General features: G+C 64.7%; 2 protein-coding genes across 3 annotated transcripts; one reads left to right on the top strand and one right to left on the bottom strand.

Moving 5' to 3' along the window:
- The first annotated feature begins 3,182 nt into the window (after positions 1–3,182).
- On the top strand, positions 3,183–6,391 carry ISYNA1 (inositol-3-phosphate synthase 1). The gene is made up of 11 exons (XM_058563780.1): positions 3,183–3,222; positions 3,326–3,454; positions 3,609–3,770; positions 4,130–4,262; positions 4,355–4,548; positions 4,750–4,899; positions 4,981–5,196; positions 5,294–5,458; positions 5,545–5,658; positions 5,730–5,947; positions 6,080–6,391. Exons 2-11 carry the CDS (start codon positions 3,335–3,337, stop codon positions 6,276–6,278), a joined length of 1,671 nt encoding a protein of 556 aa, XP_058419763.1. The 5' UTR covers positions 3,183–3,222; positions 3,326–3,334; the 3' UTR covers positions 6,279–6,391.
- Positions 6,392–6,622: 231 nt separating this feature from the next.
- Positions 6,623–22,258, bottom strand: SSBP4 (single stranded DNA binding protein 4). Of its 2 annotated transcripts, XM_058563784.1 has the most exons (17): positions 21,926–22,258; positions 14,273–14,345; positions 13,890–13,951; positions 13,720–13,804; positions 10,356–10,445; positions 9,503–9,562; positions 9,348–9,417; positions 9,114–9,181; positions 8,966–9,033; positions 8,602–8,647; positions 8,472–8,507; positions 8,320–8,374; positions 8,161–8,231; positions 7,993–8,071; positions 7,608–7,636; positions 7,341–7,448; positions 6,623–6,989 (listed from the first exon to the last, which is right to left on the bottom strand). In XM_058563784.1, exons 1-17 carry the CDS (start codon positions 21,982–21,984, stop codon positions 6,960–6,962), a joined length of 1,089 nt encoding a protein of 362 aa, XP_058419767.1. In that variant the 5' UTR covers positions 21,985–22,258; the 3' UTR covers positions 6,623–6,959. The 2 variants fall into 2 exon arrangements, with proteins under 2 accessions (XP_058419767.1, XP_058419768.1); XM_058563785.1 differs by lacking the exon at positions 8,472–8,507.
- Positions 22,259–23,406: the final 1,148 nt, after the last annotated feature.

Below are 23,406 nucleotides of genomic sequence, written 5' to 3'. Positions count from 1 at the left end.
CCTAGCAGCCCAGGCTGCCTGGGTGCGTGTGTGTCTGTCATAGCTGGGGAGTGGGCCAGGGTCAGGAGGTGACTTGGCACCAGGTGACCACGGTGAGTGGGGCAGGGGTGGGGTACGGGCTGGGATGGGGCAGAGAAGACGTCCTGGACAACCTGCTAGAGCCGCTGCGCAGGAAAAAGGCCGGCAGGCGGAGGCTGGCCTCGGGGTGGTGGGCCCTGTGGGTAACAGGGTAGGAGGCCAGACCACCTGGTCACAGGTAGGAAATGGAGAGACTGGGGAGGCGGAGGCAGTGGGGTGCCTTGGCAGTGTGTGAGCAGGGCAGTGCCCCAGTGTGGACAGGGTAGGCTGAGCAAGCAGGGGATCCCCGGGCCTCCTGCAGCACCAGAGCGCCCAGCAGTAGGGCACATGGGGCAAGAGGAGTGCCCTCGTTTGGGGACATGGGCTGTGACTGACAGATGAAAACGGTTGTAAGTAACCGCACTGTTATTGTTCATTCCAACTAGGCCAACAGGCTGGGACTGGGGTGTCCCCTGTGCCCATGATGGGGATATGAATGCTGAGGCCCGGTGCAGCCCCACAGGCCCATCAGCGGGCATGGCTGTCCTTGCCCTGTGTTCCAGGTGAGGAGCCAACGGCAGGGGGCAGGTCCTGCCCTCCAAGGACGCGGTGAGAGTGGGCGTTTATTTTAGCAAGAAAAAACAGACAAAGACAGGGATTGAAGGAGTCCAGGGGTCAGGGGCTGTGGGCCTTAGCCTCCCTGGTGGCCCTGCTGGCCGGCGGCCTTGGTCTGAAGCAGCTGAGGAATTTGGGGGCTGCGGGAGGTGAGTTCAGACAGTGTACCCTGTTCCTGGGATGGCCTGGCTGCGCTGTTTCCAGGGTATAACATCTCTGTCCCCACACCTCGGGGCCCAGGGCCGACACTTGCTACCTCGACCCTGTCATGCCTCAGCCTTGCCCTGCCTCCCCCTGCCCTCCACCAGACTTGCCTGCAGCCCTCCATGCTGCCTGGTAGCACCCTGGCCATAGCCACTTTAGTGCCCCTTGGATGCAGGTGGTTCCCTGACCATCCTTCCTGAGGGGAGGACGCCACGTGTCCAGCCCCCTGGGGGCCCAGAAGGGTCTTCCCACCCTCATGACCTGCACCGTAGCCGAGGGGCCTGGGGCTGCCCACCTGCTCCTGCCACGTGCTGGACAATGTCCCCGATTGTTGTTCTCCTGCCAGCACCTGGACCCCATAGCCCCTCCTGTGCAACGGGCTCCATCTGGGCACCGGCACTCAGCAGTGATTGAGACAGCCCTGCCCTCAGGAGCCTGTCATCTGGTGGCGATGGGGGGGGTCCCCAGGCAGCACACTCACTCCATGTCACACACCCAGGCCATCATCTCTGCAGTTGCTTACAGCGCCAACCAACTGCTAGGAATAGAAGCAGCCTGAGGCCAAGTCCCTCCCAGCTGCCCCCAGCACTGCCCCCAGGGAGCCCATCTGGGCCCACTCTCTCCCCACTACCCTCCTGCTGCCACCTCCCACGGGCTGCCTTGTGAATGCTTGGGTTTCCCAGGGCTGAGTCTTGGGGCCTTTCTCTTCTCTCTGCACACACTCCTGTGACATCACATGTGGCCTGACAGCACAAGCTTCCTCCAGGATCCTCTGACAACCAGCTGGACATCAGTTCCCGGGGCTGGCATCAGACCTCACAAGTTAAGACACCAGCCACAAGTCTCTGGCCACCCATACTTCTGACCAACTGGTCATATATGGAGGTTCCCACGACTCCTCGGTTTGGTAGTTTGCTGGAATGGCTCACAGAGCTCAGGAAAACACTTCAACGGCCAAATGGAGGAGGTGCAGAGGGCAGGGTGTGAGGAGCGGAGCGGGGCATCCATGCTTTCTCCAGGTGTGCCGCCCTCCCTGCGCCTCTATGTGCCCATCCCTCCCCTAGTGTTCCGCAGTGGTGACGGAGGTGCCATTACGTAGGTGTGATTGAGTCTATCACAGGCTGTTGGTGACTGAACTCAATGTCCAGCCAGGAACTGGGGACAAACCCCAAATATTTATTATACCATATTCCCGAGGGTCTGCCCTGGTTCCCAAACAGCCTGCCTCCCCCACCTGTCCCCCTGCCTTTTCATCCGACCCTGAACCCACTCTTCCCGGTTTTTGCCTGGGCAGCTCTTCCTACTGTTGATAGAAGATGTCTTCATATCTCAAGACTCCCAGAAGCCACCTCCTCCAGGCAGCCTGCCCTGCCCGGCCCTGCCTCTGCATTCCCTCTGGCTGGGGGTGCCCCAGTCCACTTCCAACTCCCCCACACTGAAGTCCCTTCAGGGCAAAGCCTGGGGCTAGAGCCTCGGAGCCCCCACCTCCTAAGGCCAGGTCTTGACCATGTTTTCTATGAACGTTCTCAACTATCCACCTTTTGGGCTAGCTCCAGTGATGGAAACTTTCCAGCCGAGGAGGCCGCTTGTTTTGGAAAGTTCCTGGGGGAGCCGCCCCCGCCCGCCCGCCTAGTTCCCACGCTCCTTATCACTCGGCGCTAGGGGGGGCGCCGTGCTTTGCCGGCCTAGCTCCTCCCCAGCTAGCGGTCTCGGCCCTGTCTTTCCCCTCCTTCCCACCGAACAGTTTCCCCCTCCAGCCTGCCTGCCAAGCCCTCCTGTTACAGGTGGGGAAACGGAGGCCTCACAGGACCCTCTGTGTGAGCCTGTGGGGCTGGGAGAGCCCGGTGCTACTGCTCAGGAAGGGGGAGGGGGGCAGCCTGCGCTGGAGGCGTCTCTGCTTTGGGGTCCGAATCCCGGCTTAGTCCTCTATCTCAGTTTCCCCAGGGACCCCGGAGGCCCAGCCTCCCTACCCAGTTCCACCTCCTGCCTTGTGGCTGCAGCCGGGAGCTCACTTGCAACCTTAATGTCTTCTTTTGTAAGATGAGGATAAACGGGCTGAGGTGTGAAGTGAATCAAGGCGCGCCGCGCTCGGGCCGGGGTCTGCGACCCACGTGGTGGCCTGGCCGAGCCCGGCGAGGCGGGGACCCCATAGCCATGGCGGCTTGGGGCTGTGGGGCCTCGAACCCGAGTCCAAGGCTGGCGCGCCCTCCGCCCCGCGCGCCCCTCCCCCGGGCGCAGGCGGACGAGGGGCGGGGCGGGGCGGGGGCGGGGCGGCGGCTCTTTTCTCTGGAGTTCGCGCGGCCGGACCACTCGCCGTCCGCCGCCGTCCGAGCGCACTCCGCGCCGGTGAGTGCGGCCCCGGGCGGGATGCGAGGGCCTCGGGGACCGAAGTCGGCTCTGCCCGGCCGGCTCTCGTGTCCCCGCTGATCTGCCAACCCCATGCCCCCAGCTCGCCGCGATGAAGGCCGCAGCCGAGTTCGTGGTCGAGAGCCCCGACGTAGTCTACGGCCCCGAGGCCATCGAAGCGCAGTACGAGTACCGGACGACACGCGTCAGCCGCGACGGCGGCGTCCTCAAGGTGGGCGAGGGACGGGGGGTGGGGGGGGAGGCGTAGGAATGGGGGACCCGGAGAGCCGTGAGTGGTTGGGGATTGCCCCACGTCTGCGCCCCCGACCCTGCGGTGAGGGAGAAAGGGCCTGGGACCCCAAACACATTGCGCCGCCCGACCCCAGGTGCACCCCACGTCCACGCGCTTCACCTTTCGGACCGCCAGGCAGGTGCCCCGGCTCGGGGTCATGCTAGTCGGCTGGGGCGGAAACAACGGCTCCACGCTCACCGCCGCCGTGCTGGCCAACCGACTGCGCCTGTCCTGGCCCACGCGCACCGGACGCAAGGTGGGGGGTCGGGCGGGGTGCGGCGCGAGAGAGGGCTCCGCCAGAGTCCGTGCGGGAGGGGCAGGGGCCTCCAGGGGCGGGGTTCCACGGAGGAGGGGGTCCGCAGGGGACGGGCTCCGCGCGGGGCGGGGCCTGGCTGCCGGTGGACTCCTCGGGGGGTCCTGCGGGGGCGGAGCCTAAGGTGTCGGCAGGCTCCGGGGAGGGACCTCCGGCGGGGGAGCGGCTTCCGCCCGGGTTTCGAGCGCAGAACTGAGGCGCCCCAAAGTAGGGCGGAGCTCGAGGGTGCCGGGCGGGGCCCTGGCCGTCTGGTGGCCCGCGCCACGCCCACCCCTCACCTCGCCCTGCCTGCCGCCCCCCAGGAGGCCAACTACTACGGCTCGCTGACGCAAGCGAGCACCGTTAGCCTGGGCCTGGACGCCGAGGGCCAGGAGGTGTTCGTGCCCTTCAGCGCACTGCTGCCCATGGTGGCGCCCGACGAGCTCGTGTTCGACGGTGGGCGGGGTCCCGGGCCGGGGGTGGGGCGGGAGGCGGGGCCTGGAGCGGCCTAAGGTCTGAGCCCGGCCGAGCTTGCCAGTTCCTCGTAGGCTGGGACATATCGTCGCTGAACCTGGCCGAAGCGATGCGGCGTGCACAGGTACTGGATTGGGGGCTGCAGGAGCAACTGTGGCCGCACATGGAGGCCTTGCGCCCGCGGCCCTCTGTCTACATTCCTGAGTTCATCGCCGCTAACCAGAGCGTGCGCGCTGACAACCTCATCCCAGGCACGCGAGCGCAGCAGGTGCGGCCCCACCACAAGTCCCTTATCCCTTGCCACTTGTTCCCCTCTGCCACCTGTTTATTCCTGTTTGTGCTATCCTTCTTTTGTCCCCATGCTCCCATCCTGAGGGTCCGTGCCCCACTTTGCACTTGAGGAACTGAGTAGCCCAGGCCTCAAAGGGGTCCGGGGACCTGTACAACCTCAACCCCCTCCACCCCTCAGCTGGAGCAGATCCGCAGGGACATCTGCGACTTCCGGTCCAGCGCCGGGCTGGACAAAGTCATCGTGCTGTGGACAGCGAACACGGAGCGCTTCTGCGAAGTCGTCCCGGGCCTCAATGACACCGCTGAGAACCTGCTGCGCACCATTCAGGTGAGTGTGCCCAGGGGTGGCGCAGGGTCAGGGCCAGCCCTGAAGGACCTCTCCAGGCTGACTGCCCACCTGCACCTACAGCTGGGCCTGGAGGTGTCGCCCTCAACGCTCTTCGCCGTGGCCAGCATTTTGGAGGGCTGTGCCTTCCTCAACGGGTCACCACAGAACACACTAGTGCCTGGTGCCCTTGAGCTCGCGTGGCAGCACCGGGTCTTTGTGGGCGGAGACGATTTCAAGTCTGGCCAGACCAAGGTCAAGTCCGTGCTTGTGGACTTCCTTATCGGCTCTGGCCTCAAGGTGCGTGGGCCTGGGGAATTCATGATTCAACGGGGGTGCCACCAGGCTTATGCGATGCGGAGGCCCGCATTGCAAGTGGGGCTCCTCATTCCCACAGACCATGTCCATCGTGAGCTACAACCACCTGGGCAACAACGATGGGCAGAACCTGTCAGCACCGCCCCAGTTCCGTGCCAAGGAGGTGTCCAAGAGCAGCGTGGTGGACGACATGGTGCAGAGCAACCCAGTGCTCTACGCACCCGGCGAGGAGCCTGACCACTGCGTTCGTGGGGCATGGGCAGGGTGGGGGATGGGGGAGCTCCCAACAGAGGTGGGCTAGGACCCCGGTGACCTCGAGCTGCCTCCCAGGTGGTCATCAAGTACGTGCCGTATGTGGGTGACAGCAAGCGTGCACTGGATGAGTACACGTCGGAGCTGATGATGGGCGGCACCAACACTCTGGTGCTGCACAACACGTGCGAGGTGCGGGGCGCTCGGGGCGGAGTGGGGCTGCCTGCCAGCCCTGCCCCACTCTTGACCTGCCGGCCCCGCAGGACTCGCTCCTGGCCGCACCCATCATGCTGGACCTGGCGCTGCTGACAGAGCTGTGCCAGCGTGTGAGCTTCTGCACAGATGCCGACCCCGAGCTGCAGACTTTCCACCCAGTGCTGTCGCTGCTCAGCTTCCTCTTCAAGGCGCCTCTCGTGCCGCCGGGCAGCCCGGTGGTCAACGCGCTCTTCCGCCAGCGCAGCTGCATTGAGAACATCCTCAGGTGCGCCCCGGCCTTGGGGTCCCCACCAGTGGCCCATATGTGCACTCGAGGGGCTGTGCACAGGGCCTAGGGATTGGAGGCTGGGGGGCGCTGGCCTCGGGGTCTGGCTGTTGAGCCCTGACCGTCCCCCAGGGCCTGCGTGGGGCTCCCACCGCAGAACCACATGCTTCTAGAGCACAAGATGGAGCGCCCCTGCCTCAGGGGGGGCGAGCCTGTGGCTGCCTGCCCTGGGCCTTGCAAGAAAGGATCGGCCGCAACTGCCCCCAATGGCTGTATCGGTGACACCAAAGGGCACTCAAAGGCTGAGGCACCCCAGATGCTCACCACCTGAGCCCTGGCCATACAGCCCCCCCATGAGTCCTGCTTCCACTGCCCCTCAGGACCCGACCCTTCCAGCCCCCTCTCTCCGGCAACACAATAAAGCCAGTGCCACTGTCAGCCACACCTCTGGGTTCTTGGTGCCTGTGATCTAACACACACACCCCCAACTCCAGGCCTAGCTCTGCTTTTCACCTGGTCAGATTCCTACCTACCCTTCAAAACTGTTATCCCAACTTTTAAGGGACCTTCCCAAACTTCCGAGGCCTCTGCCTAACCCCAGCCCTTGAAGGTAGGGCTAAGACCGCAGGATGGAGGATGTGGCTACACGCAGAGATCAAGAAACCTAAGACCAGATACCAAATACCAAAACCCAGTTACATTTATTGATGGGGGCCCACCCCTTGCTGTCCAGGGGAAAGGCAGTCCCCCAAGGAGCCCCCCAGGCCAAAACAGAAATGGTGGAAGGGCCCACATAGGAAAGAATGTTTCTGAGGTCCTTGCGTTTTTTAATAAAATCAGAGTCCTGCGTGCGCGGCCTCCCAGCCGTCCAAGCCTTGACTGGGAGTCCAGCTGCCTGAGGTGTGACCTCAGACCCTCACCCTGCAGACCACCCGAGCCCCTGGACCTTGACCCTGGGCAGGGGTGCTCGGCAGAAGCCAAGGCCGGCAGTGGGCACGGGGCTGCTGCCCCATCACACGCTCATGGTCATCCCGGGCGAGTACTGCGGAGAGACGAGGAGATGGCGCACGGGGGCGGGCTCAGCTCCGGCCTAGACTGGGACCCGCCCCCCAGGGAGAATGCGGGACGGGGCAGATGTAGGGAGGGAAGGAGACAGGTGGCGAAAGGTGGGGAGGCCGCCCTGGGGTGCGGGTCCCAGAGCGGGGAAGGGACAGGGTGGTGAGACAGGAGCGGGGGAGGGAGAAAAGAGAGGAAGGATGCCGCGGCCGCCCCCCCACCTGGCCCGCCGCGGTCACGGTCTTGCTCTGGCCCCCCGGCCGCCCCGCCGGGGCCTGCCTGCCAGGCCCCTCCGGCCCGACGCCGCCGCGGGGGGGGAGTCGACGCAGTCGCTTACGCTTTCGCTCGGGAACGGGTGCAGGAAGGTCCCGGCGGCCGCCATCTCGCCGTCATCACGCGGGGTGCCCGGGGCGTTGCTCAGGCCGGCCACGGCGCCGGGGGAGCTCTGGGGGCGGCCGCGGTCAGCGCGGAACTCCCCGCCCCCGGGCCAGGCCCTGCCCGCCGCGCGGCCCACCTGGACGAGGCCTCTGCACTCGGGCCGCCCCCGCATCCCCGCCCCCGCGCGGGCCTCACGCCCCGTCCCCGCAGGAGCCCGGCCCCTCACCTTCGGCAACCCGTCCAAGTCGCCCGAGCCTGTGGACCGATAGACGGCGGACACGCGGCTCAGACGCGCCTGCGCCAGGCGCACCCCAGGGAGCCGGGGTCACCAACCCCTCCCGGAACTTCCCCCACGGCCACGCCCCCTCCCTCGGCCCAGCCCGCTGGGGGGCCCGGGCAGAGGACCCGGACGGGGGGTGGGGGTCAGTGCTGACGGTCCGGCGTCCCCACGGTTTAGCTACTGGACCCTTCCCTCAGCACAGCCCGGGTCGCCGGCCCACGGAGGTTCCGGGAGCGACCCCGACGCCCCGGCAGAGAACACAGGCCGCCAGGGGGCGCCCGAAGCTCGCGACGGAAGGTGGGATTGGGGGTGTCCCGGGCCGCGCGCTCACCCAGGGATCCGTTCACGTGGTGAGGCTCCATCGCACTCATGGCGGCCATGGGGCCCTCGGGGCCAAGGCCCAGGGGAAACTGTGGGCAGAGGGGCAGCGTGGGACTCGGGCCACCAGCCCTCCCAGCAGGTCACCGCCTGCCGCGGCCCCCACCGGCAACCCACTCACGTTAGCCCGGCCCGCGCTAGGCCCGATGGGATTCATGATGGTGTACATGTTCTCGCTGGAGTTGGTGGAGTCTGGGAGAGAGGGCGGCGCGTGAGGGGGTGGGGCGGGAGGGCTCCTCCCAAGCACACCCCTCCCCACACGCCGCCCAAGCCCTAGTACCTCCAGGGCTGGGCATGATGGGGGTTCCAGGGGGCCCACCTCCTCCTGGGGGTCCCTGCACACGGAGGGAGAGACAAGGTGAGAAAGGCCCCCATCTGCCACCCCACAACCCTTGCCCCCGGGTTGGGTGGCCCAGCCTCGGCCCCACTCACCGAGTAAGTGCCGGGGGAGGAGGAAGAGTAGGGAATCTGGGGAGAGGGGCAGCTGTGAGTAGGGCGCCCACCCTACCCCCCACATACCTCCGACCCCCCCTCTCCCTTCGGCCCCCAGCCTGAGACTCACCGAGTTGCCACTGGGGCTGGCCCACGGGCCTCGCACTCCGGGTCCCCTAGAAGAACCGGTGGGTGGATCCTGGGGCGAGGCCGGGTGACACACAACCACCCCCAGCCCCGCCCCACGTGCCCCCAGACAGGCTGGCAGACCAGGCATAGATGAGAAGTGGTAACCGTGCACGGGCTCCAGGCCAGCCTTCAGATCCCAACCCATCACCACTGGTTTTTGCGCCCAAGTTTCCCCACCCAACAGGGGAGTAAACAATATATTGGGGGCTGTTGTGCGGGTTCGGGGTCTGCCCCAGCATACCCGGCCCATGAAGCTGGGAGGGGGGCCCCCACGGGCACACTCCCAGCATCCTTGGGGACCTTACATGTTCACGGTGGGCAGGCCTGGGCCGGCGAGCGAGTTGGGCGGGGGCCGCATTCCACCTCCGTAGCTCTGTGAAGTCAAAGGGCCGTGAATGCAGGCCAGAGGAAGAGAGCCCCTGATGCCCCCCCACACTTGGACCCAGCCCTTACCTGGAGCCCAACGCTGGCCATGCCCCGTGGAGGCGTCACTCTCTGCACTGGGCCCATGCTCGGATGCCCTGCGGTGGCGGCAGAAGGAAGGGGACTCAGGCCAGGACCACTCCCCAGTGTGAACACACGCGGGGAGGGGGCGGGGGTCTGCACAATGAGGTACCAGGGCTGGGGTGCTTGGAGCTGGGGTCCTGATGGGTGGTGGGGATACAGCAGCTGGACTTCTCTACTCACCCTGAGCTCGTGGGGAGGGGTCCATGGCGCCAGGAAGGAGGGGCTGGGAGCCGGGGAGGCCCACGGGAGGCTGAGGAGGGGGCGTGGCAGCACTGAGTGTGGGTGCCCCCACTCTGACCCAACTCCTGCCCTCCCTCCCCTCATCCCTCTCTCACCTGACTCGGCATCCGCAGGGTGGGTCGGGGGCCCCCCGGGAACCGCGGTGACATGAAGGGCTAAAAGAGGTGGGCCGAGGATCAGCACCTCCCCCCACCCGCGCACGCCCCAAAGCTACCCTGTTCCTGCTGCACCCGGGCCCCCAGCCTGGACAGCCCCCTCCTCCAGGACCAGCCAGCAGACCTCAGCCAGCCGGTGCCCGGTGCGTGCGAGCGCTGTCGGGCGGGGGCTCGAGTGGCTGGGGTCGGGGCGTGCGTGTGCGAGGGGGCGGGGCGTCACAGGTCCTTACCTGAACGTGAGGCCCCATCGTGGGGGCGTTGGGGTTGTGGGGGGGCGGCTGGGAGTCGGGGGGGCCCTAGGAGGACATAACCAGGTGGGTTGGGAAAACCGAGATCACCCGAAACCCACTGTTTCCTGTGGCTCTGCTGAGCCTGTCGGGGAAGGGGAAGGGGACGCCATGGAGGTGGGAGAGCTGGCCAGCCCCTGCGCTCGCTCAACTGCAGGACGGGGTGGGGGTGAGGTTGCCCACGGGAAGGGTCACGGACAGGACCCGTGGCTCAGAGAGCGACACTCCGCGGCCCCAGGCATCCTGGCACGCATCCTCGAAGGCCAGGTGTGCAGAGACCACGCCCTCTCCTGCGATGGGGCCCAGGCCATATGCCCCTCTTCCCTGGCCCCACCAAGGCCGGCAAGAACATACCCACCGCACCAACAGCCCTCCCACCCCACTCCAGCCTGTGGGCCTCAGGGCCTCTCCCCACATGGGACCCCACCCCCGTCACTGCCCAAGCCTCTGTGACAGAGGCTCCCACCTAGGGTCAGGGGACAGGGGGCAACCAGCCCTGACTGTACCTGGAAGAAGCCGGGTGCCATGGGGCCTGCTGCCAATGCATCGTTGGGGGCCATGCTCCCCATCACAGGGCTGGGGGCGGCTGCAGCGCTCTGCAGGGCAGGGGAGATCGCAGGGCCAGGTCAGGCCACTTCCTGCCCTAGTGTCCCTTCCTCTCCCCAAGTAGCTGGCCCCACGGAATGGGGAACCCAGGCCATCTCCCCCTCTGTCCACGCGTGGGAGGATGCCTGTGGGTCTCTCTAGGTTATGGAAGAGCAGCTGCCCGACCTCCCACCCTGGCTTAACCCTGACGTGGCTCGGATACGTGGGTGACTCAGCAGGGGCTGCCCCCAAGATCCTGGAGGTGGCCAGGGAGCCGGGGATCCCAGCCCCCAGTGATTCCCAAGCCTGAGGATTCTGGGGGTCTGAAAATGCCAGCAACGTAGGACTCCAGTGTGCACCTCCTCTTTCTAGCACAGGCTTGTTCTTTCTGCCTGCGTGCAACCTCAGACCCAGGCGAGTGCAGTCCCCAACTCTGGGCCCATCCCAACTGCCCTGTGTCCTCCTGGCTGGCAAGGCAGCTTAGCTGGGTCCCCAGCTCTACCCAAGATACCCCAAATAAACAAAAACATCAACCGCGTCTTCGAGATGAACCTCCCTCCTGGAGGGCCCCTCCTTGGAGCCGCACAGAGATCAGGAGGGAGAGGAAGGAAGAGCAGGACTCTGGGGGGGGTCTCCAGGCCCCCAACCTCTCTTCAGATGGAGGAGGGGAGACTGGGTGCTAGAGAAGGGAGTTCCTCTGTCTGCCGAGGGCGGAGATGCTGGTGGCAGGCCCAGAGCTGGCAGGGGGACAGGCTGACAGGCCACTTCCTCTGGTCAGTTCCAAGTTCCAGGCAGGAGGGGTGGGAGAGCTGGGATGGAGCCTAGTCTCCCAGGGCACAGGGGACATGATCAAAGCACAGACAGGGAAGGGGCAGGACACTGCAGGCACAGAGTAGGGGGAAAGCACTTCTCTGGGGGCCCCCTGACTTGTGACTGTCTGCATCATCTGCCCTCTGCCTCCCCCCTGGGTCACTGCTGTCCCTGGGGCTGGCACAAGCCAGCACACAGGGGCGCTCAGGAATTTGTGGAACTGCAGCCACTTGAGCACAGAGGGGTTAACACTTCACCCCCAGCCACACAGCGCTTCCTGCCCTACAGGAGTGGGGAAAGGGGCCCCTTGGCTAGGTCAGAGTAGGGCCCCTGAGACAGGCCCCTCCCCCTTTGAGACTGCGGCCGGCCCCCTTCCTGCTCCTTCTCAAAGGTCAGCCTCTAAAGGACTCCGGCCCAGGCCCCAAGCTGGAGAGGTAGGAATCCTCCGCAGGCTTGACCGACAGCACTCCCAGGGCCCAGCACAAATCACCTGAAAGCCCGAGCAACCCGGGGGCGGGGGGAATGGGGGGGTGAGAGGGGGCAGCAAAGCTCTCAGCCCCGCTGCTGACTGCAAACACACAGCTTGATGGGCCTGGAGCAGCTACTCTCGCAGGTGTCCGCCTCAGCGGCTGGAGGGGATCAGCTCTGAGCCCTGGACCTGTCTACCCTCCACCGCCTACCCCATATGGAGAGCAGCCCCCCTTCCGAGCCACGGCAGGCGCCAAAGCATTTCCTGGTCGGGGAGAGCGGAGGTTGGGGTGGTTGCGCGCCGGGCTCCCAACCACGAGGTGTTGGGGGCGGAGATATATGGGGTACCCCTCGCCCCCTGCGGCTCCCCAACTCTAGGCCCTGAAGGGTTAATTCAGGGCCTGCCCACCCTCCCAGGCGGGTGGCGCGGGCTGGACCCCCCACGTCAATCATTCACCCAGAGGCGCCCGGGCCCCACCCGCGTTGCCATGACGACCGGCTGGGCGCGCTCGCGTTTCCTGGAGATGCAGAGGTCGGCCCGGGAGCGCGGAGGGGCGGGAGGAGGGCCCCGATCGACGCGGGCAGGGCCCCCCGCCCCAGTTAGAGCGGCTAGGCAGGACGTGCGCCCGGCTTCCGCCAGAGGCCGCAGGGACCCCGTCACCCCGGGGCCGGGCGCCCTCAGCCCGCTGTGCCGGCGCCGGCTCCCCGGACGCGCCCCGTTGCCATGGTAACCGGCGCGCCCCCGGGAAGCGCGCTCACGCCTACGGGGAGACCTCGCGCTCGGCCCTCCCCAGAGACGCCCACAGAGGCAGCTACACCCCGGCGGAGCAGGGGCAAAGGAGGAAGGGGGCCCAAGTGAGAGGCGCAGGGAGGGGGCTGGGGCTCGACTGCGGATAGAGAGCCCACGTGAAGTCACACACACATAGCTCCAGACACCCCTGGGACCCCAGTTCTGGCGGGACCGGGGCAGGGGGACGGCACACGAGCACTGGGACCCGATGGGAGCGAACAGCAGTGGCTCCGGCTCCCATGCACGCACCCAGCGCGTGTGGAGCATCTTCAGAGACACGGTGAACCCCCTACCTCTCGCGGGCTGCACCCCGACCGTGCAGAGGCCTCCTCTCCCATGCAGGGGGCAGAAGGGGGGGCTCTGCAGGGAGGCAGTGTAGTAGTGCATAGTGTACGACCCTGGCCAGCTACAGAGAGAGGTGGGGACCGCCACCTCCTGGGAGGCCCGAGGAGGCAAAGAAGGGCAGAGGCGCCAGCTGTATGAGAATGGGTACACAAGGGAGGAGGGGGGACTCGCCTGGAGCTGCCCCACCCCTAGAAGCCAGCTGAGCCATTGCTGCCCCCTCAAACCCACAGCCCCAAGCCCTCCCTGGCCTGCCCAAGATTTCTCTGAGGGGCCAGGTGGCCAAGCCCCACAGGCCAGGGCAAAGATAAAGGCAGGGGGCTGCTATCTGCTCCCCCAAAACAAGAGAATGCAGTCCCCCAGGCACATAACACTCCCCCACCGCTTCCGCCTGTTCCTCTTCAAACAGGCCTCTCACCCCCACTCAAAGCAGAGGGAAACAGGCCAAAGCAGTGGAGTCAGCAGCCCCAGCACCGACTAGCTCAGGAAAGGTGTGCAGTGCTCGCTTCTACTGCTGGGGCGCACTGGCCCTTTGCCACCCCTGCCACCCCCGCCCCAGCCCCACCTCAGAAGGCTCAGAAAAACTGGGGTGGGAGGAGACTGGCAGTGAGGGAGGCCTGAGCTGTGCCTCTGTCTACCCTGGCTCCACCCTGGGTTCACAAGAGGGAGGAGAAGGGGCTGGCCTTGGGAGGGTGTGGGTGGCTGTGGGGACCCTCAGTAGCTGGGTGCAGTGGAAGCAGCCTCTCCCACCTTGTAAGTGACCCTGGGCCGAGTGGAGGGCATAGGGACCACCCAGAAGTGGCCAAGATCCAAGATCAAACCCCGAGGCCTGGCCCCCTGCCCACACCCTGCCCACGCCCCAGCCCTGGACTCACGTAGTCCTGGAAGGCCTTGGCCTCACTTGAGTGCTCGCACGCCTCTCTGCGGTCGGGCGCTGCACAGTACAAGTCCCAGAACACGCTGTGGACGGCAGGTGGACGATGGTTTCCCGGTGCGCCCCCACCCGGCCCCCTCCATGGCCCGCCTGCGCCAGTCCCGCACGCACCACCACCAGGAATGCAGGAAGCCCGGGGGCTCCCCCAGCGTAATGTTCTTCTCCCATCGGATCTGCAGAGAGAGGGAAGGCAGGTGAGGGCCCTCCACCCGGCCCCACCTGAGGCAGCCCCCGCCCAGCACGGTGCCCAGGGAACACGGGGCAGGGGACCAGTGGGAGCAGGGTAACCGGGTGAGCGGAGGGGCAGAGGAGCGAGCGGCAGACCCTCAGATGGATGGACAGACATCTGGATACCAGCCTGTGGGCCCTGGCCTGCCCCAGCCCTCAGTTCTCAGGGCCGTCAGAGGGGCAACTCGACCCCTGACTGGAGCCCCAAAGGAAGGAGAGTAGGGAGGACCCTGGATGGGTGGCAAGGAAGGGCTGGGCCGGCTTACCTCGGACAGAAAGGTCTGGGCTGACTTCTGGGCACCAACGTGCAGCAGGTACTCGTACACGTACAGCGCCAACCTGTGGGCGGGTGGGCGGGCAGGGTGGGGGCTGGCCCTCAGGAGGCCTGGGGCCAGCCCTGAAGGCCGTCCCCTCCAGCGGGCAGGTGGAGAGGACAGGCAGGGGCCCATAGTGAGCCCCTCATCACGCCCACCCCAGCCTCACTCGCTGCCCCCCCTGCTGGTCCCCCAATGCCCCCCATTTCCCCCACCCCTCATGAAAGATGGTCTCTTCACCAGTTGCTCCACCAGGCCAACTCCCACACATCCAACAACACCCAGCCTGCAGGCCCCTCCTCTAGGCAGCCCTCCTAGCAGTCCTAGACCCTCCACTTCCAGGATGAATTCTGCTTAGTTCAACACCCCCTCGTGGACCAAGACCTGGCCCATCCTGCTGATGCCCAGATCCCAGAGCAGCCTTGACCCCAGGGAGGTCTTCTGCCCGGGAACAGGGCTCCTGGGCGTTGTGCCAGACTGTGCAGTGGGTGGGGTCTCCCCAAGGGCACCCTGGGCAGTGTGGCCAGGGCCCAGCACCTGAAGCACTCCCAGCCTTGCCTGCTGAGGAAGGAGAGAGGCCCCCGCCCTGAGCTCTTCCTCCTCCAGTGTCCCTGGATGCCAGCCTCTTCCTCGGGGTCAGTGCCCGTCCACCTAGTGGCCAGGACCTCTCCATACCAGCCCCCCAAGGGGAGTCTCGGGCAATGGGGGCAGGTGAGCTGAGGAAAGGCCAGCAGTGCCCCTCGGCTGCCATGGCACCGCCCTGCCTAGACACCCACTGTGCCTGGTACCCCTGGATATACCAACTTGGCCACTGCCCACCCCAAGAGCATGGACCACCCTCTGTCTGGCAGTGCCTTCCAAGGGCCACACAGGGAGGCTGGCCCATCCACACCACCTTCTAGGGCTCTCCATCCTTGGCCTCCACCACCCTCCAATTGGTCTTTCACATTGGTGGGCAGAGGGACAACTCCCCACCCACCTGGGTCACCCATTCCCCAGCCATCCGCTCCACTGGTACCAGCCCCTCCGGGTACCCTGGGGCCTCCTACTGCCCAGCCAGGCCCCAGGGCGGGGGAGGCGTCTAGATCCAAGCCTGGGGGCTCCCCAAGGACCAGCTTGAGGCTGTGCCTCCGGTGAAGGCTGGAGGCCCTTCCAGAGGCCTCCACGCTCAGCTGGCCGCCCTGCCCTGCCGCAGGCCCATCCTAAAATAACCTTACTTTGACTCGTGCTCCTGCCCTCCTCCACCTTCCCGGCCAGGCCACTCCATGTGCACGTCCCAGCCCCCATCAGACCAACCCCCGGCCCCTGGTTAGGCCTCACCAGGGCACGCCCCGCCCCACGGCTTCTGCCCTTGCCCTGGACCCTCTTCCTTCCTTCCTTCCTTCATCCATCCACCTTTTCACTCATTCGTTCCTTCAGCGTTCACCTAGTGCCTCCTTGTGCAGTGAACACAACACCTGTCCCCCTGGAGGCTACCTGCTCGCGGGGAGAGACACAAAGAAGGTAGGTTACAGGGTGGGTTAGAACGTAGTGCGTGCTACGGAAAGACAAGGGGGGACACTGGGGGGCCGGGGTAGGCAGCTATCTCAGGGCGAGCCGTGTCTACCTCTCACACCACCCCATTTGAGCTGTGACAGCCACCCGAGGGACAGGGACGGGGCACAGGGGGAGGACTGTGGGCGGTCACGCAGCTCTGAGTGTAGTTACCGCTAAGACTGGCCATGTTATCACCCCCTCTCAGTAGCACCTCCACCCACACCCCCTAGATTCTGACGTCGTACCACCCAGCAGTCTCCAATCTCCAGCATCTGCGCTTCTCCAATCCAGTCACCCTCCTGGCCCCCGGCCTCCAGGCTCACCTGTGCAACCCACTCCTGTGACCTCCTTCCTTTCTAGAGGCTTCCTGAGCCTTCACAAGTGGCCTGCGTCCCCCAGGCCCACATCCATCTGTGCAGGAATGAGTGTGAACAGCCAAGGGGCCAGAGCAGACCCGACCAGCCCAGGCCTGCCCACGGCCTCACCCTCTGGGCGAGGACAGAGGCTGAGAGGGGTCCAACTGGCCCCCTGCCCACTTTGGGGGTCAGGGCAGGGAGCAGGAAAGGCTGAGGGGGGGAAGTGAAACGCCCAGAGACAGAGCAAGATGGAGCGGAGCATTCAGGTAGGCTGCCTGAGGAAGGAAGGACACCGAGCTGGGGGAGGGCAGGAAGGCTGCAGTCCTGCCCTGCTGCATTCTGGCCACCGCCGCAGGGCGAAGCCTCTCCTCAGGGCTCAGGGAGCCTCCTGAAGAAGTGGCCCTTGGCTCCCACCACATCCACCAAGAGCTCTGCGCTGCCAGCACGCTGGGCTCTTCTCCATCTCCCTGTGCCCTTGACTGTTTAGCGGTGGCGTGTGACCCAGGACGCAGGTCCAGGAGCCAGCCTGCCCACGCTTCTCCCCGCTCCGCCTCAGGCCCTCCCCTCCCCTCTCGTCTCCCTGGGCGGCCTCCCCTCCCGCTTTGATGACATCCTCGTGCAGCTGCCCACGGAGTGCTCAGCCTGGCCTCCCAGAACTCGGGGTCCGCCATCCACCTGACCCCGAAAGGCCCAGCTCGACGTGCCCCCACCCCAGCTTCTTCCTCTCCAATCCCTCTGGCGCCCCCCATGTGGTCTGACCCGGGTGTCTAGCCTTGACTCACACAGGTGTGCGCAGACATGAAGATCCATCCTGCTGTCCCCGAGATCACCGTACTTACGGAATTTAGGGAAAACCTTAAGGAGAAAGCTCTCTCCTGATTTGGAGCCCTCTCCCTGCCTTCCCCATTGCATACCTGGTCCAGGCACCGTCACTTCTTGCCTGGATTTGGACAGGGCCCCTCCAGAGCTTCTCTCTTCCCAGCCCCTAGAGTCTACAGCCCCCTCCCCACAGCACTCCTAGCTCAGACCCTGCAGGGCGCCCCCACACTGGCCACCAGCCACCCCAGGGCCTTGGCACAGGCTGTTTCCCCTGCCTGGGGCACATCTGCCTAGAAACCTTCATGCCTCCGATGTCACCTGTCAGAGGCTTTGCTGCCACATCTAACCCTCATCCTGCTCCATCCCCCCATCTTATTTATCTCCATCTGACACACGTCTCTGCTCTCTGGCTGCAGCCCCCACTGGAATGTGGCTTTGGGAGGGTGGGGACTTGGTCTCTCTCCTTATAACAGAGCCCGGGCATCCTGTGCCCCAAGCTCCTACCCCTGGAGGAATGAACAACCAACACCACTCCCACCCTTGGATATCAGAGGATTAACTAAGGTGGTCTGGTGAGCACTGAGAAAGGTTAGTGTTAGCATTTCCAGGTGAAGGATTTGGGGGTTTCATCCAAAGAGCAAAGAGAAGCCAGAGAAAGTCTTCGGTTTGCTGATTTCTCTTACATGTTGATACTTTAATTTTTACCAGGATCGAGTCTGAGGGAAGAAGTGTTTTTGTTAATTTTCGGTGAAAAGCTGTGAAGCCTGGACGTTTGGCCAGGTGGTTTGGGGACCTGCGGGGCCCTCCCTCACGGGGGGGAATCCGGCTTGGGGTGTCATCGTCTAGGCCCTGGGCTCGGGATCTAAATCTTCTCCAAATTTCACCCCCCACCCGGTGATGACCTATGGAACAAAGAGCAAAGAGCCCACCCATCCCACCGGAGGGGCTCCCACCGCAGAAGGGTAGATGGGTGGAAGGGAGCTGGGGTAGCCTCAGGGAGGCCCTCCCTCCAGAAAGAATGTGTGACCTGGAGGATATGGGTGCCCGGATCTGGGGTGCTCCCAGGGAGAAGTGCACACGGGACTGTGCCAGGAAGTGGTGACATAATGAGACGTGAGAGCCTCTTGGACGGAAACATGGCACTACCACCTTCATTATCAAGAATCGCGGTGCAAAGCACTCCCTGCCCGGCGCCCTCCTCCCCCTTAAAGCCCAGTGTACACGCTGCTGGGGGCTGGGAGACGCCCTCTATCACCACCCCCCACCCCGGGCTAATCCATCACCAGGTCCCCCTGATGCCCCAAAGGAACTTCCAGCCCACACACTTGCTCCCTCCCCTCTGCCACCCTCCTCATCAGCCTCCTGCGACCCTTCTTCCACCCAGCAGCCAGAGTGATGACCCCCACTCTCAAATTCCACCCTGGCCTTCCCCCGCCTCCCTCCTCCTCCTGTCTCCTCCCCAGACGCAGCCTCTTCTCAAGCCCTTCCCCGAGGCTCCGCTGTGCCGGCCAGCTCTGCTCAGCCTCCAGGACTCAGCGTGCGGATGCCTTCTCAAGAACCTCTTTCCCGTGTGCCCCGGGAACAAGGATATCATGGCTACACCTGGGAGCCCGGCCAGGGCCGGGACGGACACACGGCGATGGCCTCGCCTGCTGGGCTTCACGAACAAACCACTCGTGCCCTCTCAGAACCAGTCCTGGGAACACAGAGGCGCTGTGACCCCGACCGTGGCCGTCATGTGTGGAACGCTTCCCTGCCCACTGGGCAGCACTCGTGGCGCTGCACGCTGTGCTGTATGAGGATGTCCACACAGAGTCAACGGTCAGACCTCTTCCCCAGTCCAGGACGGAAGCGTCCTGGGCTGAAGGGGGAGAGACATAAAGGGACAAAGGAGCCTTCAACTGTCCCAGTCACCTTTGTCCCCTTATTAAAAAAGACCGGAAACCAATGACCACACACAAGCGCTGGTCAGTTCTGGGCAGTAATGCTCCTGGGCTCCCCTGTAGGTTGGCAGTGTTTATCATTTACAGAAGGAGAGGCTATGTCTTCCCACACGCGGCCCACCCTGCCCCCCCATCATTGACTTCCCTGGGCTTTGCAGTCACTGGTTTGCCATGAGCCCCCAGGGGCAGGGACCCCCCTTCCGCACACCCAGCAGACGCTCGGTCCGTTTCTGGGACAGGCTGGCCCAGGCCTAATGTTGAGATCGGGAGCCAGAGGTGGCTCAGGACAGGAGCCCAAAGGAAGGGGAGGAAGGGCAGGAGGGTAGGAGGAAAACACAGTCCCGGAGAGTCGGGGACCTGAGCAGTGTAACCCCCTTCACCCCATTTCACGGAAGAGGAAACCAAGGCCCAGAGACAGGAAGTGGCTCAGTGGGTGGCTGCCTGTGCAGGCTCTGTGGGCAGCCTCTCTCCCAGTCCTTGGGAGAATCCTGCAAGGCCGCTTGTCCACATCGCTGGTGAGGAAACCAAGGCTCAGAGCACCCAGCCTGCCTCTCCAGTGTGTTGGCCCCCATGCTTCTGAGAGTTCTCCCGTGCACCAGAACCTGAGACCCTGGCATGGCACCTCCTCTCTGGGGCCCGGCCTCCCGATTGGTGAAATGGGGGATGCAACCATGTGGTGTTTTCCAAACTTTGTGTAGCAGCAGAACCCTACCTCCAAACTGACACTTATACAGGACCCTCCACGAGAAACGGATGAGCACAGGAAGGCTTCGGCCAAAAAACAGGACTGGAGAACAGGTGTGATATGATGGGAACTTCAGCCTCCACATGAGGCGTTTCTACACATCCAGCATTCTCTGAGAACCTCCGCTGATCAGGCTAGGGAAGGGGGGTTGATGGGGGAAGGAGGCCAGGAATTTGGATAACCCCCTCTTCCAGCCCTGGCCAAGAGTCAAGGGCAGGTTCAAAAAATCAAAATCCCTCCAAACTCAACTCCAGACCCCACCACCTCCAGCTCAAACCTATCATTCCCTCTCTTCTCTTATCTCCATGACCACCACCTAAGGTGCCATCATCAACCCTCTCCCCAGTAAATGTGCCCGCCTCTCCCAGGTCCCCTGGTCCTCTAGTCCCAACCCCTTGTAAGCCCTACTCCACACAGCAGCCAGAGTGCACTTTCCCTTCCCCCACCCGGGGCACCAGCCCCAGCGCCTTGGCCTGGCCTCAACCCAGGGCCTTTGCACTTGCTGTGCCCTCAGCTGTCTGCTCTTCTTCCAGGTCTCTGCACACCTAACATCCCCCCATACTTCACTATCACCCACTTTCCCACTTTGCTTTCTTCATAGCACATCTCAAGAGCACCCAATCAGCTTGCTGGGTAACTCAACGCCTGCCTCCCTACTGGATGTAGGCTTCTTATGGCCAGAGCCTGCCTAACCAGACCACTACACTCCAGGACCCAGCCCACCACGTCTGCTGAACAAGTGAATGATTCCCATTGGGGGGTGGTAGCCCCCAGACCCAGCAGCCAGAGTACAAAGATGGCGAGGACACGCCAGGATCCCCAGGGATGGGGTGGCCATGCCAGACACTCCCTGCTTCCAACCTGGACAGGAGTTAGGTGCCTGTTGTGAAACATCTTCCCGATTAACAGCGCTTGGAAATGGGGCCCAACCTCCCAACTGTGCAGACAGACAAAAGGGGCCTGGAAGAGGAATCATCTGCCCAGCATCTTCTGGCCTGAAGAATCATTTCTCCAAAATGACCCCAAGGCTGGGCAGAGAATGGACACTCAACCTTGTGGGGGGAGCAGGGGGTCCCAATGTCAGTCCACATCCAGGGCTCCTCTTCACTGCCCAGACCTTCAAGTCTTCACTCCTGTCCTAGCCTTCAAGGGGGGTCATCTGGGACATCTCCCTGATGACCCAGCCTCCTCTCTGCTCCAGCAACCGGTTTCCCGCCCCAGGCCACCCTGCGCGGCTGGACTCCTAGCATCCTGAGAATCGACCACTGCCATCAGCCATGGCAAGCCATCCCTCCTGCAGGCCCTTCTCCCTCAATACCAACAATACTGCAAACCGTTCAGTGCCCTTGCTGTGGGACGGTCACAGCTCCAAGCACCTTTGAAATGCTCCCCAAACCTAAGAGACGGCACTGTTGTTACGTCCGCTCTTCTCAGGAAAGGTAACCGAGCCTAGGAGAGGGTGCTCCCCCACTCAAGGCCACAGAGCAGGCGAGAGGCAGTGGCGGAAGACAAGTGCAGCAGCCCAATGTCAGGCTGCCTCCCCCCTAGACCGTGCTCCCAGCTCCGAGCGCCCCCAGCCCCGCCGCAGGGTCCGGGAATTAGGAACCTGTGCCCCCACCAGCCCGAGAGCATCTGCTGCCCCCCGCCGGCGTGACAGGTGGCCTCGCGAGGGTGGGGCTGGCGTCCCTCATGCCCTCCACTCCCCTCTCCAGCTCTTAAGGCCCGGGTAAACTTCCCTGGAGGCCACGGAAAACAACGCAGACAGCTACCATCCGGGAGGTCTCGTGCCCCTCGAGTCCAACTCGGATCCCGCGCGCCCCCTCAAATCTCGCGTCCTCGAGTCTCGCGCGCCCCCGCAAATCTCGCGCCCCTCTGCTCTCCCGCACCCCTTCAACTCGCACGACCTCTCCGGTCTCGCGCGCCCCTTTTACCCTCACGACTCTCTGCACCCCTCACGCCCCTTGACTCTCGCGCGCCCCCTTAAGCCCCTCATGCTCCTTGGTTCTAGCGCGCTCCCACATATCTCGCGACCCCTCGAGGCCCCTCGGGCTTCGCGCGCCCCCGCAAATCTCGCGACCCCTCGAGCGCGCTCAGGCACCGCACGTCCTGCACCCCGCACCCACGTGCCCCGCGCGGTGCCCGCCGGCGTTGGGACCCACGGAAGCGGCGGGGCCGCCGAGCCCCGCCCCCGGTCCCCCCGACTCACTTCTCGCGGGCCTGGCTGTCGGAGGGCACGGCCGAGCCCTTGCCCCCCTTGGCGTACATGCTGCTCCGCGCCGCCGCCGCTGCCGCCGCCGCCGCCGCCGGGGCCCACACCTGTCAAGCGGCGCCGCGGGCCGCGCTCGCGGTCGCCATAGCTACCCCGCGCCCCGGGCCTCACCGCCCCGAGTCCCGCGCGGGCACCGCGGGCATCGTCCGCGCGGGGGAGCTCCAGACGGCCGAGGCGGCGGCGGCGGCGGCAGCTCCAGCTTGGCCTCTGGCCGCGGGTTTTATTTTCTTCCTCTCTTCCCTCCGCGCGGGCTGTTCCGGGAAGCGCGCGCCCCCTCCTCCCGCCGCGCGCGCGCCCCCGCCCGCCGCCTCCCTGCCGCCCGCGGGCGCCGCTCTTAAAGGGGCGATGGCGGGCGCGCGAGTGGGTCCCGCTGCCGGGACCGTGGGCCGGGCGCGCACGCGCAGTGCTGCCGCGGTGGGGTTGGGGGGGACGCGTACATACACGTAGGGCACGAGTGGGGACGGCCACCGGGGACACACAGCAGGACTCAGCAGATCCCGGCCACACACACACTCCCCAGATAGGTCCGGCCACCCAAATTGTACACCCGGGAACACAGCTACGCACTTCGTTGCAGCTACACAGGACTGCACGCAGAAGTCCGCCCAGCTATTGGAACAACTATGACAGTTCCATTAAGCTACAGGCAGTCACACTGGGTGTATCACCCCACAGAGCTACCCACATACAGCACGGGTGGGAACCGCCACACACACAGCTGGCGCCGGGACACGTTGTCATACACAGCGGATACACAGCTCAAATAGTGGCTGTCACAGCAAAACCCACAGACCACCGCTCGCATAGGCACACAGCCGCGCAGAGACACGCACAGGCACAGCCATGCTACAGCTTCCAACAGCTGTGGAAAGAGCCCACGCAGCTATTCGCGGCCACCCTGCGCACACCGTCGCAGCATCCCAGGCCTCCACACGGACCTGGAGAGTCAGGGAGCCACAGATGACTCAGCGTCACACAGTCGCACGGCCTGTGGACACCAGCAGCCAAACACCACACAGCCACACAACTCAGACAAGAAGCTCCTGCGGTACTCAGGCCACACCCTGGGAGCCACCCTGCACTGCCCCACAGTCACACCCTGTGTCAATAGTTGGTGCTAGCGGCGACTGTTTGTTGACTGAATCACTCCCGCTCGCTCCGCTTCTCAGCCTCAGTGTTGCCAACTGTAATCGGGGTGCATTGAAGCCTTTAATTGCACCCTACAGGAATCCGGTGCAGGTAGTGGGTACCCCATTCCCCTTCCTGGGGCCCTTCTCCTGCCCCCAGGGGGTTTGCCCCCACCTATTCTGCATGACTGCGAGTGTGTGTGTAAACACGCGGTTCCCATGTGAGTGCACGTGTGCGTCGCTGTGCGGAGGGGGTTGGCAGGCACCCAGTGAACAGTCGCTGTCCAGGTA

Source organism: Diceros bicornis, chromosome 20 (genome assembly GCF_020826845.1).
Source record: "Diceros bicornis minor isolate mBicDic1 chromosome 20, mDicBic1.mat.cur, whole genome shotgun sequence".
In the NCBI taxonomy this organism is placed as follows: Eukaryota; Metazoa; Chordata; class Mammalia; order Perissodactyla; family Rhinocerotidae; genus Diceros; species Diceros bicornis.
Note: the sequence above shows the minus strand (reverse complement) of the source record. Positions and strands in the feature narration are given on the sequence as shown.